Source organism: Mirounga angustirostris, unplaced genomic scaffold (assembly GCF_029215605.1).
Source record: "Mirounga angustirostris isolate CCGP_5_RB_7025 unplaced genomic scaffold, mMirAng1.0.hap1 SCAF_1, whole genome shotgun sequence".
Taxonomy (NCBI): Eukaryota; Metazoa; Chordata; class Mammalia; order Carnivora; family Phocidae; genus Mirounga; species Mirounga angustirostris.
Window position 1 is genome coordinate 119,852,117 of NW_026991709.1, and position 20,130 is coordinate 119,872,246.

Below are 20,130 nucleotides of genomic sequence, written 5' to 3' on the forward strand. Positions count from 1 at the left end.
TGCATCTGAACAGGGGGTGGGTTAGGAGGCAGAGAGGGGCTGGAGAGGTAAACAGAGGTCAGATGACAGATGCCGGGTAAGAGGTTTGGGTTTCACCTTGCAGCTAGTGAGGAGTCATCAATGAGTGTTTAGCGAGGGCATGAAGTATCCAGATTCTGCTTTGAAAAGGTCATTTGGCAGCTGGATTAGGTCTGGTGTTCATTTTCAGAATGTTAGAACACTCCTGATCATCAATCCATGCAGAAGGCCCCCTCTGACAGGGTCACACAATGGGGAATCCACTTCAATTCAGTTCGATTCAATTTAATTAAATGCAAGAGTGTTAACTCTGCAGCTGGACAGACTCAGGTTTGAAGGCCGGCTCTGCCACTTCTTGGCTGCGTAGCTCTGAATAAACCTTTTAGAGCCTCAGTTTCTGCATCTGCTGAATGGGGATAGTTATTAACCACCCTAAAAGAAGGAACCCCGGCGTGGGCTCAGACCCACGTGTGAATCCCAGCTCTCCCACTTGTTGCCACATACCATGGGCCAGTCATCTCCTTCTCTGCCTGAGCAGGCAAACACAGGTGACACGCATGCAGACGCTGGTGATACTGGAACCTATTTCAGGGCCGTTGAGAGGGTCTCTATCAGATAATAAATGCAAAGCACTTAGCCCTGTGCCCCACATGTGATAGGCCCATACACAATTTAACAGGGATTAACTTATGTGGCTTTCTCTTCTCCAGTTAAAAACAGTTACACACAGGCACAATTTAAAAAGAAACAAAGCCACAAACTCTCTGAACTCAATTACAAATACAAGGAATCCTCTCTCTTCCTTTATTGCTGACCCCTTTCCATTCACTATATTTTAGTCTCATAAAGTCAGAGCATTTTATTACCTTTTTAATTCTTTCTAAAAAGAGATATCTTAACTACCTACAAAGCAGAGCAAGGGAGGGGAAAAACACCCCCATGCCCATATCACCGTTAATCCTCAAGGCCTCAGGGACGTGCTCCGTTCCTGCCCTTCCTGTGGCTGGTGCTCGTCTGCCTCCAGGCCTCAACTGAAACGTGCCTTTGTAAAGGGGGCCTCCTGGGCCACACCTTGATGACCAGCACCCTGCTTCCACCCACCCCCTCCTGTCCTCCCCTCTGGAGAATTGCTTACTTATTCGATTATGGCCTATTTGTGCCCCGGAGCAAACTTGTACATCACTGTGCAGTGCCTGACCCATACGAGGCGCTCAGTAACGAGTGAGCGAGTGTATGGAAACCAGCACCCGCCCCAGTCCCATTCTGGCTGTCAGAGGCGAGGAAGGTGGTCATCTGGACCCAGGGAACCTTTGTTGCTGTCCCCGTGGGACGGCCCACCTAGCCCCCAGCCAGCCGCCAAATGACAGCCTGCCAGGCATTAAAATGGGAACGATTCAAGACGCGGCTGCTGTGTGTGTGCGTGTGTGCGTGCGCGTGCACACACCCCAGCCTGAATTTGAGTGTCTGCGGGCGAGCGTATATGGTGATGAAATTGCCCTTACATGTGGTTCCAATTCTGGAAAACCTCACGTACCTTCAACCCTTTTAGTAGCTCCCTCAGCCCCAAGACATCTTAATAAATGCCAAATGGAACAACTAGAAATCTGTCCTCAACTTTGGTTCTGCCCATGAAGTTCTCTCTGGTTCCGTGATGGCAGAGGGGCTTTCATTTTGTCTCAAATCCACACTGGGACTCCTTGGCCTGGGAACACCCTCGCGCCTTCCCCTGGGGTGATCTCGGAGTCATGCGCACCGGCAGACACTTGCAAGCCTTGTTCTGGGAGCACCTGGCAAACGGCAGACAGCTTCCTGCCCCCCAGCTGCCGGCTACAGCCAGAGGCTGCGATCATCCCCTCTTCATCCCCTGGTCACGGTCAGCCAGGAGAGCCAGCGCCATCAGGCAAGGACCATGGAAGGACGGCGTGCTGAGACTACGTTGGAAAGATGATCCAAACCATTTCAGATTGTGTGCAGGGTAAGGGCAAGGCCATGTTGCTAGAACAATGCTATTCGCTGTCGCCTACAGACCAGTTTGGTCCCTGAATTGCCTGTTCCGGGTCTGAGATGAGGTCAGTAGGGAAATGGACAATAAGCATTTAAAAACTTGTATAGCCATGTGACAGAGTGAGTTTATATTTGTTGACTCTAATAAAAATAAACATTTTGGTTTATATTTTGAACATCTTTGCTATTTATTTCATTTTCCCAGAAATTTGTTTCTATTATATTTTTACAAAATTATGGTACATGACTGATTGGGGAAAGACCCTGGTCCTGCACCACCGAGGATTTAAGAAGCATGGCCCTAGAGAATACCCTGTCATCATCATGGCCTAAACCTTACTTCCAAAGGCTTCAAACCTAGAAGGCAGTACTTCAGAGCATTGCAACATTTTACCCTCCACACGCAAAGGGCCAGTAAGGTCTCCTGCTTCTGAATTTTAGAGGGCTCCCAAGACTGGTGTCTCTCCACTCTAGTTTAAGGCTATCATCACTTCTCACCTGGTCCGATCACTATGACTACTTCCTATCTCACCTCTCTTTGTCCTTCTAATCTACACTGGTCACCATTGCCCAATTGTAATATGTCCAGCTCCTCTTCCAGGGAGTCCTCCATGATCACGCCAGCCTAGACCACGTTCTCTCCTCCCCAATTAGCGGGCTTTGCAATGTACATCATCTATCGGGGGGCTCACACTGTGTCCCCCAAAAATTATTGTCTATAGACAGGTGCAGGGTTAGGGCTGGCCTCAGGAGAATCACTGGAAAAACATCTATAAACACTAATTCCTGGGCCCCACCTTAGGAGATTCCCAGTGGATGGTTTTGAGGGTGAGGGCCTGGAATCTGTCATTTTAACTAACCCCCCAAGTGATCAGGATGCCCAGACAGACTTGGAAGCCACTAGCCCAAACAATATTGAGCAATGAACTTCTATCCCTTCTCCCACTGCATTCCTGGGTCCCAGCAGCCAGACGGGGGCTAAGACAGGATTTCTGCCCCCTCTACAGGATGCCCAGAGGGAGACCTCTGTGCTGCCTGGAACCTGACCCAGCAGGGTAGGACTTCATACCAAGTGAATTCAGAACAAGCTGTGTTTTCTTTCTTTACCTTCTGCAGGGCAAAGCCCAGATTGTAGTCCCAGAAGAACCACAGATGGAGGGCCCAGGGCTCAGGTTGGAGAGAGAACCACTTCCCATTGTGTGTATTAGATTATTGCTCCTGACCATGCCCTCCTCCCAGTGGAAGGGGTACATACCCAGGTCCCATTGATTTGGGGCTTAGCCATGTGACTGGCTTTGACCAATAGAATAAACTATTCATTTATTTCTTAATTGTTTTTTGTCTGTGACTCTCTATCCCCCTACCCTCATCAGAGGTTCCACGAGAGCAGGGTCTGTGTCTGTTTTATTAGTTTTAAAATCTCCAGTGCCTGGTGCAGTTTCTGGAACACTGTAGGTTCTCACTGAATATTTGGGAAATGAACAACAAGGATGCTCCATGAAAGGCACCTGCCCAGCTTCCAGGGCTCAGGGAATTCCCTTGGCCCTCCTGCTCTTGTCAGACTTGCTCCTTGCTCATTCCTTTGGATCCTCCTGCTCGCTCCAGCCTCTCTGGACTGAGGATCTTGTTGCCACCTGCTGCCGGGCAGGTTTGGCTTCGCTCTGCGTGCTGCTTCTCCAGGGCCCTCGGGTCTACACACAGCCTTCGGGTTCTGCTTTGCTCCCATGCCTGGCTCGAGCCCCTGGATGCCGTGTCCCCCATGCAGCTATCCCCTGGCCATCCACGTGCTGTGAGGGGACCCCTTCTCTTCGGTGCGGCTCTGTGATGCCAGTATGAGTGCCTCAGTTCCTCAACAAGCCTCTGAGCTTGCTGGTGTCACGCATCACCTCTTCAAAGCCCGTGTGTTCCCAAGCTCCCTGGGGCTCTTGGGGGAGCTGTTCATGCTGCTATTGAGATGAACCAGTCGTGCTCTGAAACTGGGACTCCCACCCAAAGCTTGGCTGCTACTTTCTCCCCAACCCCTTCCTCTCCAAAGATCCTCCACTCCCATGCTTCTCAGCTCCCAAACGAAACACAGCACGCAGAATTGATGCTGGAAAGGTGCAGAAAACAGGCAACTGAAGAGCAGCTTTTCTGAAAGATAATTCTCCCAGGGGGGAAATCATTAACTCCACCAACCAGGGTACTTTCTCTCAGATTGATAGAAACTCTTCTCTCCTATGTCTAATAAACATGGACATTTTTTCTGGGCAATTTTCTTATCTTGGGACAAATGTACTATTGGTGCAAGATGGAATAGCCATTCTTCAAGAATCTTTACCTTTATGGCTTTAAAAAGCATTTGCAAAGGAAAGAGTATGGTTTTTTCATGCGCACACTTTCCGTCTTTTTGAAAAGGTGTCCTATGTATACTTTTTATTCTCCAGTAGTATAGATCTCTTTAATCTAGAGATCAGTTGTCCGTGGTTGCAAAACTTTTTTATTTTTTAAATAAAAGGACCATGACTCTAGGTGATATTCCAGTCCTGCAGTACTTTTCATTTCACTGAACGGCATTCTAAAATTGGAACCAAATTATCATCTCTTCAGAAAATATGGTACAAGTCCGCAGAGTCGGTCAAACACACAGGAAGCCTGAGAGAGCATGTGGGTGAAGGTGGGGGGGGTGTCGCTCCCTCTGCCGGTGGGCCGCATAAGCCATTACCAATGATCAGACCAGCGCTTGGCAGAATGCATCTCAGGCCAAGAAATGCCCATATACCTTGGACCAGGGGATAGACTCCTGAAAGTGACTCAAAATGCAAAGACTTTTGCACAAAGATATTCAGAGGTGCACAGAAAAAGAAAAATGGAGCCAAGCTAAAATCAATCACAGGGCTCCATCTAACTGCAAGGACACAGACAAGCTCATCTGACCTTCTGTGAGGGAATAGATGCAGCTGCAGAGGGGGTGGGGAGGTTCTATGATGTATGACAATACTTAAGGCGTCAAGGTACGTGGGAAAAGAACACAAAGTTGAAATGACTATGGAGGGAGAAATGTATACCATCACATTGATGACGCGGCATTAATTGGATCATGGGCAATTCTTATTGATTAGTATACTTTTCAAAAGTCATCATTGGATGAGCATAAAACACTTCATAATTTAAAAATGCTCACAGGAAGTTGTGGTGGCCCCATTCCTGCTTGTTAACTCACACTCTGGAGCAGAACACAGAACTTCTGTGTGCAGTTGGCTGCTCTCATCCAGAGAGGCAGGGTCTCGGGCTGGAGATAGACACTGGCATTGGGAGATGCAGAGGGGCTTCTGGCCTCCAGCAAATGCCTGGTTGCTGAGACACGGCTAACCAGACAACCTACTTGTCCTAAACCGTCACTGAAAATAAGGTCACATTTTACTCTAAATATTGACCTCCACCCACCAGGTTATCAGAAATGAGTCTTCCTCAGAGCGTACTAGTCTCTAGAGGTCCCACACAGGTTCCTCATACTGGCCCATGGTCCGATCGGGCACCTACAGACCCCCCAGGCCTCTCTGAACTTCCCATTCTGCTCACACTCACTTGCCCATGCCTGCATCTCCCATGGTAAGGCCTTGCCCTGCTTCACCTGACCAGCAGACACCAGCCTCCCAGCTCAGGGCACCAACTACACATGCTTGAAGGTACCTAGGCCACAGGGGCCGAGGCTGGCTGGAACCCCGAGAGAGGTGAGAAGAAAGGAGCCTCAGCGGGGAGACCAGGTGAATTCTGGTTGTTATTCTCACAGCCTTATAGAATCTCTCTGGAAAGTTCTATCTACTTCATCCACTATCTGCACTGGAAATCTCACTTTTGTCATGAAAACAAACAAGAAAATAAACAATAGTTCATCTATCTCTGCTCAATTCTCTCCAAATCCTTTTGTGCAACCAAAATTCTTATCCCCTGTCAGCCATAACGCAAGAGATGCTGAGCAGAACAGGGGATGTAAACAGGTCCCTGCAAGGTGCAGCTTTTAAGCACCAAGCTCTCCTGGGGATACTCCCCCCTGCTCCTTCCCATACTGCCTCCTTCCCCACACCCCAGCACACCTGGAAAATTGTATTGACCCCTCAGATCTGAGCCTCATGACACCTCCCCTGGGAAGCCTTCCTGAAGCCTTGGGCGCCCCTGCTCTCTGCTTTCATAGCCCCTGGGTCCCCTGGCCACTGCTCCGACTTCCCTGTATTGGAATGATCTATTCATGATCTGTTCACCTGCTTGCCCCCACCCCACTACTCCAGCTTATGGTCCCCAGAGACTCAGCACCCACCTCGCACAGAGTTGGGCCTGAGCAAAGTTCCCTGAGTTAAATGGAAACTTGGACAGCCTCTCTGGTGTGCCAGGACCACGGCTGGCCCTCTGCATGGTTAGAGAGGGTCAAAGCTCCAAGCCCCTGTAATGGCATTTGAAGGGATATGATATGCACATTGTCGCTCTATCTACCAAGCCCCATGTGAAGTGGGTGTGGGGAGAAGGGGACACGATTCTGCCCACTTCAGAGGTGGGGACAAGTGTGGCAAGGAGAGGTGCGGCAGCCTGCCGTGGCTCACATTTATCACTAGCACGCCAGTGTCTGGATGGCATGCACATGATATTGGTGTCTAGGCTGGCTAGGGCTGTCCTCCCACTCAGTGATGCAGACAGCAGGAAGAAAACCACCACTTAATGGGCTCTGTGCTGGATGCTGGGCTTCTCACATGTGTTAGCAGTCAGCATGGCATCCACCTGAGGAAGACAGTCAGAGCGGGGCCATTTTACTGATGACGTAACTGAGGCCAAGATGTCGAAGACCTCCCCAAGGTCACACAGTCAGAAAATGGCACCCAAAGTCTGGCCTGACTCCAAAACCCACTTCAGTAGCTTCTAGTCCTTCTCTCCCTGCATCCCCCCTTACTGGTACCGTCGAGCCATTCCTGCGTGCCCAGAGCGATTCTACCTTGTGATGACCCTCTGAGATAGGTACAAGAACCCCACTTTGCAGCTGCCATATCTGAAGGTTCACAGACGTTAAATGGCTTGCCTAATGTCCCTGAGCCAGGACGGGGTAGATAACGTGCATTTGAACTCTGCTCTTTCTGTCTTCAGAGCCACCCCTCTGAAGCCTGGCCCTCTGTGGACTCCCTGCAGGGAGAAATTCTCGTAGGCTGCAAATATTCAAAAGAACTATCAGTGGAAGAGGCTGATTGTGTGTGGCTCTGGGGCAGACCCGGGTCTACGGAGAGAAGGGACAGAGCATGGGTTCTGAGTCAGAAAACCCAATACCATGCATGGCTCCCCCTCTCAGCATCTGTGTGTCCTTGGGCAAGCCCCATACCCTTTGGGGTCTTTAAGGGGTCATCTAAGAAGGCCAAGAGATGGCCTTGCTATTCTGAATGCAGGCAGGTCCCTGAGGTGGGCTTGTGTGGCAAGAGTGCTACCTCCTGGCCACCACCCCTCCCCCAACTCTACAAGTCACAGTCCTCTCTCAAGGCTGCCCTGATGTCCAATCACACATTTTCCTTACAATATCAAGGAAGGATTCTAACTATATAATTTTTCTCGATATAGCTTGCAATGATCTCAAAAGGTGGCCAGTGTTCTCCTTTGCTTTGAGACACATTATAGGTGAAGGGGCAGGAGCTCTGCGTCTGCAGACAGAGAGGACTGGGCGGGATGCAGGTCCTGGACGTAACTAGCTGTGTGGCGAGCATCTTAACTTCAGTGTTCTCATCTGCCAAATGGGAAAATAGCAGCTTTCAGGGGATGGTGAGGAGTAAAGGAGCAAGTACATGCATCACCATTAGACAGGGTTTGGCAAAGAGTAAATGCTTACATACGGGTGACCGTTACTCTGACTGAGCTCTGTTTGGGATGAGCGCAGTCCTCCTGCACCCCTCTCTCCCTTAGGGCTGAGATGATCGGCCCCAGAAACCTCCGAGGCCCATTTCCACTCATGCTCACACGGAGGCCCAGGGGAGCCAGGTGGAAACAGGCTCGAGCAGGCATGCTATTTTCTAGCCGGTCTTTAAGCACATTAAGACGCCACCGAGTAGGTAAATCAGCATCCTGTACAGAAACCATTTGTTGCACCTTAATGATTGGCTGTGTCAGTGATGTCAAAACAGGCCGTTATTCATGGCGGCGTGCCCCTGGAGGCCCTCTGCCAGGAGCTCGGATGCTCGCCTGGCAGATCTGAGCAGACCCAGGAGCAGCTGCCCTGGGGTCACATTGCTGGAGTTAGTGGAATTTGGCTTCAGTGACAGCTTTTCCAATTATCTGGGGAGAAAGTGCTCTATTGTGACTTAAAAAAAAATCAGAATAAAGGGAACTAAGAAGAGCTGCTGTTCATTGGGCCCCCTGTGTAGGTGGTTATGAGCACGGCATTCCACAGGCAGCCTTGCATCTGCTCCTCAGAAGGCATTATTCCATTTCTAAGTGAAGAAGCTGAACTAGGCAGGAGTGACTTTCCCAAGGATGGAGCACAGCTTAGAGCCCAGGAGGGACTGAGGCCTGTGTGCCCAGCCCCCCAGACTGTGCTTTTCCCACACACCGCACCCCACTGTCTCCTTTGGTCCAATCTAAAGCTCTAAAATCAAGAGCACGAAGCTCAAGCCACATAGTCTTACCCAATTCTATGAATTTCAGTGTGTGTGTGTGTGTGTGCGTGTGCGGACACGCATGCACGTGCATGCACGCACGTGTGTATTCATTTATATGATGGTACCTACTTTACCAATTTTAATCATAACATTGTTTGCATGGTAATCTAAATTTTGTAAAGCACTTCCAAACATAGGACCTCTTTTGGCTTCCTTACAATCCTACAAAATGATTAAGCCAAGGGTTATGCTTCTCAATCAACAGTTGAGGAAACCTAGGCCCAGCCAGCGAAGTGTCTTCAGCAAAGGCTGTGGCCAATCACGATGGGGCTAAGGGTTGACCTGAGCCCTTCTCACTCCCACCCACTCTGTCTTCACTGGTTTATACTTTACTCCTTCACCCCTGAGGCCCCAGCACCTTCCCCAGTGATGGGGAGGGATCAGAGGATGAATATCAAAGGAATGGAGGGGGAGGGGATGATTGTGGAGAAGGGGGACACAGGGAGAGGAGAGAATATGGCAAAGGGAGAAGTCAAGAGGACAGGAGGAGCCTGAAGGTGGAGAACACCTGGAGGATGAAGGAGCAGAGCCCCTGGGGATGAATTTCAAATAAAGCCAGCTACTGATGAATGGGAGGGTGGATGTTGGATAATTTTCACGTTCAAGTCTCTTACAGGAGAAGGTAGCCCTCCTGCTCTGGTGTGAGTTGCCACACTTGAGTCTGTCATCTTTGGGTTTGAAGCTTTATGTACATCTCAGGCTCATGCTATGTTTCTCTGGCCCATGTGATCACCAGAAGCAACTTCAGGTTCGGGCAAAAAGTATCTGAGAGATGGATGGACTGTCCACAAGTGTGGGTTTATTTTCCCATGAGCTGTCATTTCAAGGCAACGGTGCACCAGACCAATCTCAATCTAGAAAGGGTGCTTCAGGGCAGGGCAGGGAGAGGAGACAATGAGTGTGGGAGCACCCCTTAGGTGCCACATGCGCTTTCCTCATTGAACTGTAGCTACCCTTTCAAGGTAAGTCTCATCACCATTTTGTAGATCAGGTGACTGAGAGGTGAACTATGGTGCCTGAGGGCCCTTAGGTTGCTTCTTCTTCTTCTTCTTTTTTTTTTTTTTAAGATCTTATTTATTTTTTTGACAGAGAGAAAGAAGAGAGAGAACACAAGCAGGGTGAGTGGCAGGCAGAAGGAGAGGGAGAAGCAAACTCCCTGCTGAGCAGGGAGCCCGATGGAGGGCTCCATCCCAGGACCCGGGGGCTCATGACCTGAGCCGAAGGCAGATGCTTAACTGAATGAGCCCCCCAGGCGCCCCTGGTTGCTTCTCTTCTGAATGGTCTCCCGAGATGCCCTTTTAGAGCTGGTTACGTGCCCCTTTGGAAATTCCCAAACTGCTTATTCTATCCTTCTTCCTCCTGCCATCTCAGTGTCCTCTGGGGTAGGCTGATATAAACTCGAATTTGATCTCTGCCATTTATCAGCTATGAGATACTGAACAAGTCACTCAAGCTCTCTTACCCTAAGTTTTCCTCATCTGTAAAATGGGCTAGACTTGTTTATTTCACAGGGTTATTCCTGTCCTCCGTGCAGAGAACCTTATTTTGGACTCTCATATTCCTTTGCCTCTGTCTAAATTTGTGTATTTGGTGTTTCATTCTTTCTAGGCTGTCCAAGGTACTCCAGTAAATTACTTCTCACTAAGGTGTCAATGGATGATAATAGCTTCACACAGGTGTCAGCAAGCTTTCTCTGGAGAGAGCCAGAGAGTAAATATGTAGGATTTGGGGGCCATCTGGTCTCTGCCGAAGCTGCTCAGCTCTGTTGTTACAGTGTAAGAGTAGCCATGAGATAATATGTAAATGGAGGAGTGTGGCAGTATGCCAATAAAACTTTATTTATGGGCACTAAAATTTACATTTCATGTGATTTTCATGTGGCCTAAAGTATTATTTGTCTTTTGATTTTTTCCAACCATTTAAGAGGCACAAATCATTTTTTAGCTCACAGTAGTACAAAAACAAGTGGTCAATTAGATTTGGCTTGTGGGCTCTACCTTGCTGACCACTGGGTTCATACTGATTCCTACAAGAGGCATGTACATTTTAAGGGGAGAATTATCCTTTAGAACAAAACAGTTGGTACAGTAGTGGTGGAATCTGGAACACGCTGGCAGTACAGTGAGGGACAGAACTGAGGGGAAGGAGCCATCCGTTCTGCTGTCATCCTGACAATGCCCTTGTGCCTCGACCTGCATTAAGGGTAACGCCATCATGCATCCTCAGATGAACACAGCTTGACCTTCGGAGCCTTGCCCGTCTCTAAGCCAATCTGGGTACCTTCTGGGCTTATCACCCTATGATTTGAAATCAATGCCTTTCTTTTGTTTTTGTTTTTGTTTTTTTTAGATTTTATTTATTTATTTGACAGAGAGAGAGAGAGTGAGCGTACAAGCAGAGGGAACAGCAGGCAGAGGGAGAGGGAGAAGTAGACTCCCTGCTAAGCAGAGAGCTGGACGCGGGGCTCCATCCAGGACCTGAGCCAAAGGCAGATGCTTAACTGACAGAGCCACCGGTCGCCCCTCAATGGCTTTCATGTAGTTAAGCCTAAGCCAGCTCTTCAGTGTACTTGCTCAATAATGGATCTGATTTTGGAAAGGGCAGGGTGAAGCCAGCTGACCCCTGGGGCCTGGAATTTTTTTCCCCTTGTCAGGGTGGTGAACAAGTGGATGGCTGCAGAGGGGACGGGGGCATCTACTTGACGAAGCTCAGCAGCGGTCTTTTCTACCTCAGACATGCTTAGCCGCCAGCCTCGTCCCCTTGCCTGTGGGGTCTCATGGGATTTGCCTGAAAATCTGACTTCCTTTGCTGTCTAGTACTTTGAATTGGCTTTTGAATAAATACATGACTTTAGGGCGCCTGGCTGGCTCAGATGGTTAAGCGTCTGCCTTTGGCTCAGGTCATGATCACAGGGTCCTGGGATTGAGTCCCGCATCGGGCTCCCTGCTCCTTGGGAGCCTGCTTCTCCCTCTGCCTCTCTCTCTCTATGTCTCTCATGAATAAATAAATAAAATCTTTAAAAAAAAAAAAGAAATACATGACTTTAGATACTTTTCCAGAAGTGCTCCATCTAAAAGTGCACTCAGGATTAATCATCCTTTTCAGCTGGTCTCCCTGCCGCAGTCTCTGTATCTTTGCCACCATCTGTGTGGTGGGCCAAGGAGTCCTTCTTCCCCAAGACCCCCCTCACCACACCGGGTCATGAAAGCTTCTGTGCTCCCCAGTGCCCTTGGGGTAACACAGGAGGCCCTTCTCCATGACCTGGTCCCCATCAGCCCATCCAGCCTTCTCCTGCATGTCCCAGCCACACCACACTCCTTCCCACCTTCCTGACATCTGTCCCCTAGTCTGGAATACTCTTCTCTGTGCTCAAACTATTGTCCTTCAAGATTTGGCCCAGGCACATCTCCCCACGGCCCCACCAAGGTTAAGCATCTTTCCTCTGTGTCCCCCAAACCTCCTCCACCAGAGCTTTTGTCCTGAGCATTGTCCTTATCTCCTGTACTACGAGCCCTGCTAGGTCATGTTGTCTCTGTACCCCCGGCCTTGAGCATACAGCAGGCCTCAGGAAAGGGTGAGGGACTTCACTCGGCAACGTGTCCTGCCCTGTGGCGGGTGTGTGTCAACTCCTGTTATCTCACAATGCAAATAGCTAAGGGAGAATTAATCTCCACCAGCAGCTTTCATGCTGCTGTCCTTTCCACACAGAAGTCCTAGACACTCTACGTGTTCAGTAAATATTTTCCGAGTGACCTTCTTGTTCAATGTGAAGGCCATGGCCCAGCAACATGCGGAGGCGCCCCAGACTGCTGCAGTCAGAATCTGCATTTTACCCCGGTGCCCAGGCACTGCTGGGCACATTCTGCTCTATCAGATACCACCCTTCCCTCCCGACGAAGGCCTGATGGCCGGAAACACTGAGACGGTCTGACGCACCTGGAGAACTATTCAAGCCCAGGGAGCGGAGAAAAAGTGGCTCATTACGTGGCGCCATCTCTGTTTCTTTCTGTCTGACATGGGGCACCTTACTGTGAAGGTAAAGGGAGCGGGAAGTGGGCCCGTGAGAGGAAGTCTAGGAACTGGCAGTGCCTGGTGGACAGGTGCTGGGGGAGGGGCCGCTGACCGCCGTGGGCTTGTGCTCAGTGATAAGGGGGGCAAGCAGAGATGGGGTCCAGTGGGGGCAGGAGTCTGCAAACCCGATCCGACACGGGAACTCTGGATCCAGAAGGGCTGTATGTCTGGTCAGCAACATGTCTGGGAGAGAAATGGGGATGGGCCACCAGGGCAGTGGGCAGTGGTTCTCTCCAGAGAGAAACTGTTTCCGTAAAGGGACATGAAATACTGAACTTTGGGTCCCGACAGGCGGGAGCAGATAACAGATTCAGAATTGGACCTCCATCAATAAAAGGGAAAATACACTGAGTAAGTGTTCTGAAGACAAGCTTTTCAGCTTGCCACGTAGAAAGAGATGGGCTACGGGATTATAAAGGACAATGAAAGAAGGCATAAAGAGTTTCCCAACTTAACATAACTGAACAAACACAAAAAACCCACATCAGCAACCAAATTACAAATGATCCTCTAAGGCGCAGTCTGTGGCCCCGAGAAGGAAGGGTCCACAGGATCAGCTCTCACTGGATCCGTTGCCATCCCGATGGCCTCTGAGGGCACTACATCCTCTGTGGTGCTCTGATCCCATGAACAGAAGTGGATTCTTCCCGAAGTCCTCAGTACCCGCTCGGGGTTCAGGCTCGCACACATAAAACTGCTTGGCAACAGGGAAACAGACACTACAAAGACTGCAAATGTCTAGCATGAGAGGCAGGGCACAAGCCAGGCCTTAGCATGTCTCCCACAGCAGGTACACATTTTCCCTGCTTCCTCTAGAATCTTCTTTCATCATGAGTAAGAGCTGCTATAGGGATACCATGAGTTCTCAAGGCTCAGGACAACACACAGAGATTTCATTCTCCCTTCCGCTCACACAGGTCTAGAAGGTGCTCGGACCACCATTTTCTCTGGGCAGCTGGGAATGGGAGTGACATTCCCTTGGGCAAAGCCCCACCTCCCCATGTGGAGTGTGCTGACCCCGACCACCTATTCAGACTTACAATCTCAGAATACAGCAGAGAGAACAAAACTCATATCGTTTCTGGGAAGACAAGACCCAGCCACAGAAAAAAGACAGAGAATGGAAAACCGTAGCCAAAGGAGACAATGCCTTGGCTGAGGTCTGAATGGCAGGTGGCCGTGGAGCCAAGGGTCCGTGATGTCCTTGTGCACAGCTGGGTAAGGCCAGAAGCATGCTGGGAAAGCTGCAACCCCACCTTCCTGGAAAACAGGGCCACGCCCTGGGGCACCTCAGGAATCTGGAAGCAGTCCCTCAGCAGCCTGGGAAGGCAGGGGAGGCTCGAGCTGTGCGCAGGGTCCCTCCCTCCTCGAGGACAGCTCCTGGGAGCAGCTGACAACAGCAAGGGAAGATGGTGCCGACTTGGCGGGTTCTCGGGAGACAGGAGGCTCCTGAGCATGATAGATTGCTTGCACTGTGCTGCAATCCCCTCCTGCCTGGAGGGAAATGCCTAAGAACAGGTACAAGAATTTGAACTGCCAAACTGTGTTTGCTTGGTGACTCTTGTTGTTTGTGGGAAATCAGCTCTGGGAGGAGCCTCTGTTCTCCTGGGCAGTTACCCCTGGCACATACCGCCGACCCCTTACTCACGGCTGGCTCTGAGGGGCTGGGGATCATTGTAGCTCCTGACCCTGGCATTCAAAATCTTGACTGCCGGTCCTCCCCTAACTCAGACCTCTCCAAACTTGCTTCCCACCTCTCCACAGTTCCAACCACCTCTGCAAGCCAGACTGGCTTCCTTACTCTCTTCTATACAGTGCAGGCTTCACCCTGCACCAGCTTCAAGAAGAACCTGCCCTGTCCCCTAGGGACCAGACAACCTCTCAGGGTGAGGGGCGGCATGTTTCATCTGTGGTTAGAAAAGAAAACCAGCGAAACATGGCCCACTCCAGTTTGCTCTGTGAAGCTGGGAGAGAGGATTGGACGAGAGACACACACTAGGGACCAGAGGGGGTTTGATCTTCCCTGGAGAAAGGCACACTTCAGCAATGAGGCTGCAGCCCTGACCTGGGGTAGAGCGGAGGACAGGGCCTCCCTTGGGTGGAGATGGGTGAGCTGGAGATGAGAGCTGCCCAAGGGCAGGAATGAAATGGACCCGTCAGCTGGAAGGAGAGGACTGTTCTCCAGGTCTGGGTGCTGGGACGGGACTTGCTGGAAGGCAGTGTGAGCCCTACTACGCATAGCAGAGAGCCTGGACGACCTGCCTATGATCTGAGGGTCTGCTGGGATGAAGGCTGGGGAGAGAGACCTAGCGGCTTCTAGAGGTACTAAGCTGGAGGGAGGAGGGGCATGATGCAGAATCCCGTGTCAGCGTCAGCCACCAAAGGCTGGCTCACTAGGCAGGGAAACCCCCATAAAGTAGTTGATTCTGATGTTACACATGCTTAAACGGTTTGGTCTGACACAGTGAACGGATACAGGGAGTTGCTGTTTCCCTTTTTCTTCCTTCCACAGAAAGGTGCATTTTTCACCCTTCATTCATCCATCCAGCACCTGCCAACCACCTGCATGGCGCCCGGCCCTGTGCTGGGCACTGGGGACACAGCAAACGGGCACGACCTTTGCCCCCGGGAGCTCACAGTTGGGTGACAAATAGCACTGTGCCCCAGAGGGCTAGGCGCCCCACACAAGCTGCACACACAGGACTCAACGTTATTAACATGATTTTCTTTGCATACATTTAACACTGAAGTGAGTACAAACTCTGTTAGGAAATTGCATTTAAATATAGGTACAAAAATGTATTCCCAATCTGTAGGTGTCTCATTTATCAAAGACACAAAACATTGGGATCTTTCTCCAGATATAGCTTTGTGTTTTACTTTCCCCACTGAAAATCCCATTATGAGCAGGTGCCCTGCTTAGAAGGCTTTTATATTCTTTCCAAGCTTTCTTTTCAAAAGCTAGACTTTCACTGGCTCAGTCCTTATAAGTTAAAATAAAATAAGCTGAGTACTTCTTTACTCTAATAGCTTTTCATTCATGCATTCATTCATTCAATGGCTATTTCTTGAGCACCTATCACGGGTCAGATATGTGCTAAGTCAGAGGAAATTTAGCGTGGAACAAGAGAGACGGAGTCCTGCCCTCAGGTTCCTTGGGGTTAAGTGAATTATACCAACCAGAGCCCAGGCTCCCCGAGGTTGGTGATACATAGTTTCCCACTCTGGCTTGCTCCTTTTTCTCTGTCTCTTGCTTAATCCCGAATAGGCGACACAAAGATGGTTCTATCTTTTGTTCTTTATGTCTCATCTGTCTTACCTGTGACTCCTCTACTGGGCGTTTCATCTTCCTACTTTGTTCAAAGGCAAACGTCTCTGGCTCTCTCCAGAGGTGGGTTTAATTACCACCTCCCATTTTTCTAGTTGAAAGATTATGGGCGATAAAGTTGTGTGGGGGGAGGAGCCCTTGGAGAGCTGCCTTCTGAGGGGAGTGACCCCAGGTGGGTCCTCAGGTGTCTTTGCTGTGCGCCCTGAGAATGAATGCTTGACTCACAGGCAGCCATTCCAAGTCTGACCGTGACCTATGTGGTATCCTGGCCTCAGTCTGTCCAAAAGAAATACAGATGCTTAACATGGCTAATGACACTCTCTCTAGGGCAATTTAAGAATGAAATATACAGAGAGAAAGAGAAACAGGTAGACTATAACAGGGGCCTGAAGCTTCAAGACACAAGAAGGGAAGACAGTAGACAAAGCCACAAAATGGAGACTCGGTGAAATGCCCTAAGTTTCGAGTGGGTGGCAGCCGGCGAGCTGCAGTGACCCAGGAAGCCGAAACTGCAATGGCTGAGCCACCGAAATGGGGGCAGGGATACCGCCAGCCTCCTGGCCCGGCCACTGAAATACTGGCGTCACCGCGAGAGCTACTGGTATTCCATAAACCATCCAGTTCTCTGCGAGATCCCTCTATGCAACTGGCCTCGTGCTCCTCATTTCCTTTAGGTCAGCACTACACCTGTGTCACCTCGGGGGAACCTGAACCCCTGCTCGGTCTTTGCACACCAAAATATCTACACCACGGCAAAAATCCACCTCTACCTCAGGCTGATGCTTCTCCATTCCCAGAACCAACATTTGAGAAACTCCTTCATCCAAAGGCTGGATTCTGCCCGTACGCCTTCTGAGCCAGCCCAAAGAACAGGACAACCTGCTCCAGGAGTGATGATGCAAACTTGAGGCATTCCAGCTAGACTCCTTCCCTTAGATAAAGTGAATAGGCTTGCTGGTGCTTTCTCCTAAGCACTGTGCAATAATTACTATTGATTCCAAAGTGTCATGAGATTTTAGAAAGGGCGCACTGGACAAACGGGGCACGTGACAGTAGACGAGTTGCCTGGGACACTCTCAGCTGTAAAATGAGGATGATATGTCACCCTGGAGTTGTAAGAATCAACAAGCTACTCTATTTCTGCAGCAGCATGACCACACTTAAAAAATTCCTCTAGCTATAGGTTGTGATGATCTTTAGGACAGGTCAGCCCCGTCTATACACCAAGCCAAGCTGCCTTCACTCAACAGGACTGACAAGAGATGGCCCACCTTGCCAGCCAGGCTTGCAAACTGGCTTCACATCCACCTGCACCAGCGTGTCCTGAGCGGCGGGCTTCTGTCCACAGTCATAGGCGGTCACCAGGATCTCATACTGGCGTTGCTTGTCATAGCTCAGCTTCTCGGTATTTCTAATGTTGCCTGAGGACACAGGGATATTCAAAATTGTTTCAGATCAAATCATCCACACTGCAGTTTTTATTTTTTATTTAGATTCAATTTAGTTAACATACACCGTATTATTCGTTTTAGAGGTAGAGTTTAGTGCAGCTCTTTAAAATCCCTTCTCTACTCCTCTAACCTTCGCTGGAATGGAATGACCCCTCTCCTTACCTCCTCGTACAAACAAGGGCGAATAGGGGGCATGGCTTCCTCGTGTGGCCTGCTTGTGCCTTGGCGACAAATTCCCGGGAACCACTGGCTGGAGCCACCGGGCTGTGGGACAGGAATACTAGGGAATTCCAGGCACACAGCTGGAACCCAACTGGTGTGTTTGTTAGTCATGGGTTGTCAGAAAACTCCCTCCTAAAGTGTGCCCATGTGGTCGTGTCCCCGATGATGTAGGGTGCCAAGGCTCATCTGCCATGAAATCTCTGGGAAAAAGATGGGACTCAGAAATGTCCCGACACATATTTTTCAACATCTGGGCTTGTCGCCAGGGATGTTCACTGCCTCTTCTCACATTATTTTGCTACCAAATAGGAAGTAAAATCAATAAGGAAACGTGTGACCTCTCTTCTGAAAGCTACACAGAATAACAGATTCCTTGCCCTGGTGGCAAAGACGTTTTTCTTCTCCCAGAGAGACCAAACCATTTTTCTGGGCCATTGGTGAGCTTTTGTTCCTGTAAGTTGATGCTATAATTTGGAAATAAATATTTGATCATTAATGAGCAAAATTCAGATTGGACTACTTTTGCTGAAATACAGTTTTCGTTCTTTGGTTCACATGAATAAAGGCCCCGTGTGCATTTCATGACTTCTCGGTTTTTGATTCCAAGAGAGTGAAATCTTCCTTTGTGGGGAATAATTTCATTCTTACTTTTCTTCTGATAGTGGAGCTGACAGCAGTTTACAACTCCAGTGTTATCATTATCCTTCAGCAGAAGTGAAATTAAGAAAATGGAAACTTCAAAAAAACAAACCAACATGCTAATAAGCAAACACGGAATGGCTGATTCAGGTATATTTTTACAGTTCATTAAAACTAAGGGAAAACTCCATGATGAGCTTTCTTCCATTTCGACGGGTGTCTACGGCTTGTGTGAACTGAGGCAACAGGGACGAAGGCAAGACAGCCTGGGGAATTACCGAAGTCACGTCATGTTCTAAAGATCGGGGGAGTTGATGCCCCGGTCACCCAACACTAGTGACGAAGCGGTCCTCAGTGCCAAGGCCACAGGCAGGGCTCCTCTCGTGGGAGCCAGGCCTTCGAAGGCGGGGAGGAGATCTCCTACAAAGCTGCCCGAGACTTAGGAGCATTTATTAGGAGCACTTATTCACTGTCTGCTCCAGACTGTTTCTAAAAACGTAATCGCAGCCACCAATTTTAAGTGAAAATTTTTTTAACAAAGCCAGTCAAAAGTCTCTGAATGAAAATGGGTTTGATGTACCTTTGGCCTTGTGCCTGGTGTTCAGAATCGCTCTTGCTTCCCCCCCTTCTCCCCCATGCGCTCGGGTCTGAGCTCAGGCCCCCGCCAGGGCTGGAGCAGCTCAGTGCTGGGTTGGGGACATTTGCTGTGGGTTCTGTTAGCAAACTAGTGTGTGGTTATAGTCCTCACAGGGGAGGAATTCTTGCAGGTTGAAGCGCCGCAATAGAACCCCGTGAAGTAGGCTTCGGCAACATCAAATTGAATTTTGAACAAAAAGCTTTCCCTTTCCCTTTCTTTAAAGTTAAATGGCTTTCAAAAGATCCGCCTTTCGTAAGAGGAAGCCTCAGGGCTTACCAGCTGTGTGACATTAAGCAGACAAAGCACCACTGACCGTGGTAGGAAAATAAACACGCAGCCGAAATCCCTAGCCCTGTGTGTAGCAGTGGAGCACCCTAGCAAGTCCTAGTGAAACTGTCCCAGAAACGAATGTGCTTTCTCCGCCACCACCAGCTTCATGCATGTGACAGTGGGTTTTGCAGCCTGGAATTTGAAGCCTTGGGTCAAATACACCTGTCTAATGTTGTGACTGTGTCCTATTCGGACAAGCACACATTTAAAAATGTTTGGAAGCTCAAAAAGCCACCCATTTTGCTTCTGTTACAACTGCATTATTTTCCCCACTTTTGAATGATTTCTCCTACTAGTGTCTTCTTAGGAGACCTGAGGCCACGGTTAACCCAGGTGAGTAGGGACTCCTGGGCCTATTTCTCTGGTCCAGATGAACCTGTGGAAGCTAGCTCTCAAAGAACAATCAGTACCTACCTTGCATATTAGTGAGGGTATTTTATTTTATTTTATTATTTTATTTTTTTTAAAGGTTTTATTTATTTATCTGACAGAGAGAGAGAGCACTAGCAGGGGGAGCAGAAGAGGGACAGGGGGAAGCAGGGAGCTTGACATGGGGCTCGATCCCAAGACTCTGGGATCATGACCTGAGCCAAAGGCAGACACTTAGCTGACTGAGCCACCCAGGTGCCCCATTAGTGAGGGTATTTTAAAACTGAGGCAGGGTAGGGCGCCTGGGTGGCTCAGCTGGTTAAGCGACTGCCTTCGGCTCAGGTCATGATCCTGGAGTCCCGGGATCGAGTCCTGCATCGGGCTCCCTGCTCGGCG

The 20,130-nt window shown here is 49.6% G+C and overlaps 1 protein-coding gene across 1 annotated transcript in view; it reads right to left on the reverse strand.

The window, feature by feature from the left end:
• Nucleotides 1-20,130, reverse strand: part of CLSTN2 (calsyntenin 2) — a 608,040-nt gene that overhangs the window by 122,435 nt on the left and 465,475 nt on the right. The window contains exon 5 of the mRNA XM_045903664.3: nucleotides 17,358-17,507. Within this exon, the coding sequence (XP_045759620.1) occupies nucleotides 17,358-17,507 (150 nt within the window). The remainder of the gene's footprint in view (nucleotides 1-17,357; nucleotides 17,508-20,130) is intronic.